The sequence below is a fragment of the Myotis davidii genome, unplaced genomic scaffold (genome assembly GCF_000327345.1).
Source record: "Myotis davidii unplaced genomic scaffold, ASM32734v1 scaffold428, whole genome shotgun sequence".
Taxonomy (NCBI): domain Eukaryota; kingdom Metazoa; phylum Chordata; class Mammalia; order Chiroptera; family Vespertilionidae; genus Myotis; species Myotis davidii.
The window spans coordinates 2,468,351-2,472,009 of record NW_006299834.1 but is presented as its reverse complement, the minus strand read 5'-3'; the positions used below and the strand labels follow the sequence as shown (position 1 = coordinate 2,472,009).

The 3,659-nt window shown below is 45.4% G+C and overlaps 1 protein-coding gene across 1 annotated transcript in view; it reads left to right on the top strand.

The window, feature by feature from the left end:
• The window catches only part of EP300 (E1A binding protein p300), a 71,381-nt gene extending 69,459 nt beyond the window's left edge, over positions 1-1,922 (top strand). Inside the window, exon 31 of the mRNA XM_006775972.2 lies at positions 1-1,922. This exon is cut by the window's left edge and continues 1,325 nt beyond it. Within this exon, the coding sequence (XP_006776035.1) occupies positions 1-868 (868 nt within the window). The 3' untranslated portion in view covers positions 869-1,922.
• The last annotated feature ends 1,737 nt before the right edge of the window (positions 1,923-3,659 follow it).

The window sequence follows — 3,659 nt, the reverse complement described above, 5'->3', positions numbered from 1 at the left end:
TCCAGCCATGCAGAACATGAACCCCATGCAGGCAGGTGTCCAGAGGGCCGGCCTGCCCCCGCAGCAACCACAGCAGCAAATGCAGCCACCCATGGGAGGGATGAGCCCCCAGGCTCAGCAGATGAACATGAACCACAACACCATGCCTGCACAGTTCCGAGACATCCTGAGGCGGCAGCAGATGATGCAGCAGCAGGGAGCAGGGCCCGGGATGGGCCCCGGGATGGCCAACCACAGCCAGTTCCAGCAACCCCAAGGAGTTGGCTACCCCCCACAGCAGCAGCAGCAGCAGCAACAAAGGATGCAGCATCACATGCAACAGATGCAACAAGGGAACATGGGACAGATGGGCCAGCTCCCCCAGGCCTTGGGAGCAGAGGCTGGAGCCAGTCTGCAGGCCTACCAGCAGCGACTACTTCAACAACAGATGGGTTCCCCTGCTCAGCCCAACCCCATGAGCCCCCAACAGCATATGCTCCCAAGTCAGGCTCAGTCCCCGCACCTACAAGGCCAGCAGCTCCCTTCTTCTCTCTCCAATCAAGTGCGCTCTCCCCAGCCTGTCCCTTCTCCACGGCCGCAGTCTCAGCCCCCCCACTCCAGCCCTTCCCCGAGGATGCAACCTCAGCCTTCTCCACACCACGTTTCCCCACAAACCAGTTCTCCACATCCGGGGCTGGTAGCTGCCCAGGCCAACCCCATGGAACAAGGGCATTTTGCCAGCCCGGACCAGAATTCAATGCTCTCTCAGCTCACTGGCAATCCAGGCATGGCAAACCTCCATGGTGCAAGCGCCACGGACCTGGGACTCAGCACCGATAACTCAGACTTGAATTCAAACCTCTCACAGAGTACACTAGACATACACTAGAGACACCTTGTAGTATTTTGGGAGCAAAAAAATTATTTTCTCTTAACAAGACTGTTTTGTACTGAAAACAATTTTTTTGAAACTTTCTTAGCCTAAAAGACAATTTTCCTTGGAACACATACGAACTGTGCAGTAGCTGTTTGTGGTTTAAAGCAAACATGCAAGATGAACCTGAGGGATGATAGAACACAAAGAATATATTTTTGTTAGTGCTGGTTACCACCAGCCTTTCCCCCTTCGTGTGTGTGGTTCGAGTGTGCACTGGGAGGACGCTAAGGCCTGTGAAGCCACCCACGTGCTCCTGCCTTGCACCTCCAATAGGTTTTATTTTTTTTTTAAATTAATGAAAATATGTAATATTAATAGTTATTATTTACTGGTGCAGATGGTTGACATTTTTCCCTATTTTCCTCACTTTATGTAAGAGTTAAAGAACATTTCTAAAACCAGAGGACAAAAGGGGTTAATGTTACTTTAAAATTACATTAAATATATATTAAAAAACCAATTTTTTTCTCTGGGTGCAAAGATGTTCATTCTTTTTAAAATGTAAAAAAAAAAAATCCTTTCCTCCCCTCAAGTCAACTTTTGTGCTCCAGAAAATTTTCTATTCCATAAAGTCTGAGCGTAAAAACTTCAAGTATTAAAATAATTTGTACATGTAGAGAGAAAAATGACTTTTTCAAAATATACAGGGGCAGCTGCCAAATTGATGTATTATATACTGTGGTTCTGTTTCTCGGAAGATTTTTTTTGTTATTTTTACATCTAACAAAGAAAAAAGTTAAAAAGAGGGTAAGAAACAATTCCATTGGGATGATTTTAACATGAAAATGTCCCTGGGGTTTCTCTGCTTGCTTTCTTCCTCCTGACCCTGCCCCCTGACACACACACACTTTCTGTAAAACTTGAAAATAGAAAGCAGAAACCCTCAACTGTTGTAAATCATGCAATTAAAATTGATTACTTATAAATATGAACTTTGGATCACTGTATAGACTGTTAAATTTGATTTCTTATTACCTATTGTTAAATAAACTGTGTGAGACAGACAGCTAACTTTGTTTCACTTCTTTCCGACACAACTTTGTCTCCGAAGGCATCAGTGTAAGTCCCTGATGCATAGGGTTCAGAGGAAAAAGCAAAGCCACTAACACACAGCCTAGCCTTTCTCTATATTCAAGTGAACTTAAAACGGGCTTTGGTAAATTTGTCCACCATTCAGGGAAAAACACTACAAGTACCAGCCAAATGTTAATTTTATCTATTTGAGTTGGTATTAGTGTTTAACATGTTCTATGATTCCCCTATGGATGATTCATGGTCTTCCAATCAACTTATCGGGATGAAAATGAGCAGTTTCTTGGAAAAGGAGTACTTAAAGGGCCAGTACAGCCATCTTCTGTCACACTCTGGTTGCTAACTGCCAACCAAGAAGACAAGGAGTAGGGGGAAGAGGGGTCTAGCAGGAAAAGAAAATGGGTGAAAAGACTGGAAGGCTAAGAGAGCTTAATTACAACAGGGAGACCAGTACTTGCCAGGTATTAGAAAGAACTGAGGTGCTAGCTGGTTGTTCAGTGGTTAGTGTTGGCCCACAGACCAAAAGCTTGCAGGTTCGATTCCTGGTCAAGGGCAGGTACCTTGGTTGCAGGTTCTCAGTCCTGATTGGGCAGGGGCGGGCAAACTTTTTGACTCGAGGGCCACAATGGGTTCTTAAACTGGCCCGGAGGCCGGAACAAAAGCATGGATGGAGTGTTTGTGTGAACTAATACATGTTAACACTGCTGCTGGTGAAGGAGCGGAGGGGAGAGCAAGAGAACCCTCTGCTCTTTCGGCTCCGTGGGCCGGACAGAACAGGCGAACGGGACGGATCCGGCCTGCGGGCCGTAGTTTGCCCATGGCTGGGTTAGTGTATGCCAGGTTTTCCCAGTGCGAGGTCACCAGTATCTGCTTTCCATTCTCTGTTCTTTAGAAGCATGGCATCAAATGTGGGCCCCTTGAGTGTGGCTCTCCCTAAGCCTTAGGAGTACCCTAATGAAGTTAATAACAATGTACCTACCTATATAGTTCAAGTTTAAAAAATTTGGCTCTCAAAGGAAATTTCAATCGTACTGCTGATATTTGGCTCTGTTGACTAATGAGTTTGCCGACCACTGCCCTAAGGTAAGAATTTTTAAAAAGCCCTGGCCAGTTTGGCTCACTGGATAGAGCATTGGCCTGTGGACTGAAGGGTCCCAGGTTTGATTCCTGGTCAAGGGTGCATGCCCAGGTTGCGGGCTCATCCCGACGGGGGGGTGCAGGGTGCAGCCGATCGGTGACTCTCGTTGATGTTTCTCTCTCTCTCCCTCCTTCCTCTCTGAAATCAATAAAAATATATTTTACCCCTGGCTTGTTTGGCTCCATGGATGGAGCGTCGGCCTGCGGACTAAGGGTCCCAGGTTTGATTCCAGTTGGGGGCACATGCCTGGATTGTGGGCTCGATTCCCAGTGGGGTATATGCGGGAGGCAGCCGATCCATGATTCTCTCTCATCGATGTTTCTATCTCCCTCTCCATTCCTCTCTGAAATCAATGAAAATATAGTTTTTTTAAATCTTGCTATTTTTAAATTTATCTTGTAGTTTTAATAGGAATTGTGATAAACCTGTTTATCAATTGAGGGAAAATTGACATGTTTACTACGTTGAATCTTCCAATCCATGAATACAATGTCTGTTTATTTAGATCTTTGATTTCTTTCATCAGCATTTTATAGTTTTTAGAATACAAGTCCTGGACATGTTTCTATCTCC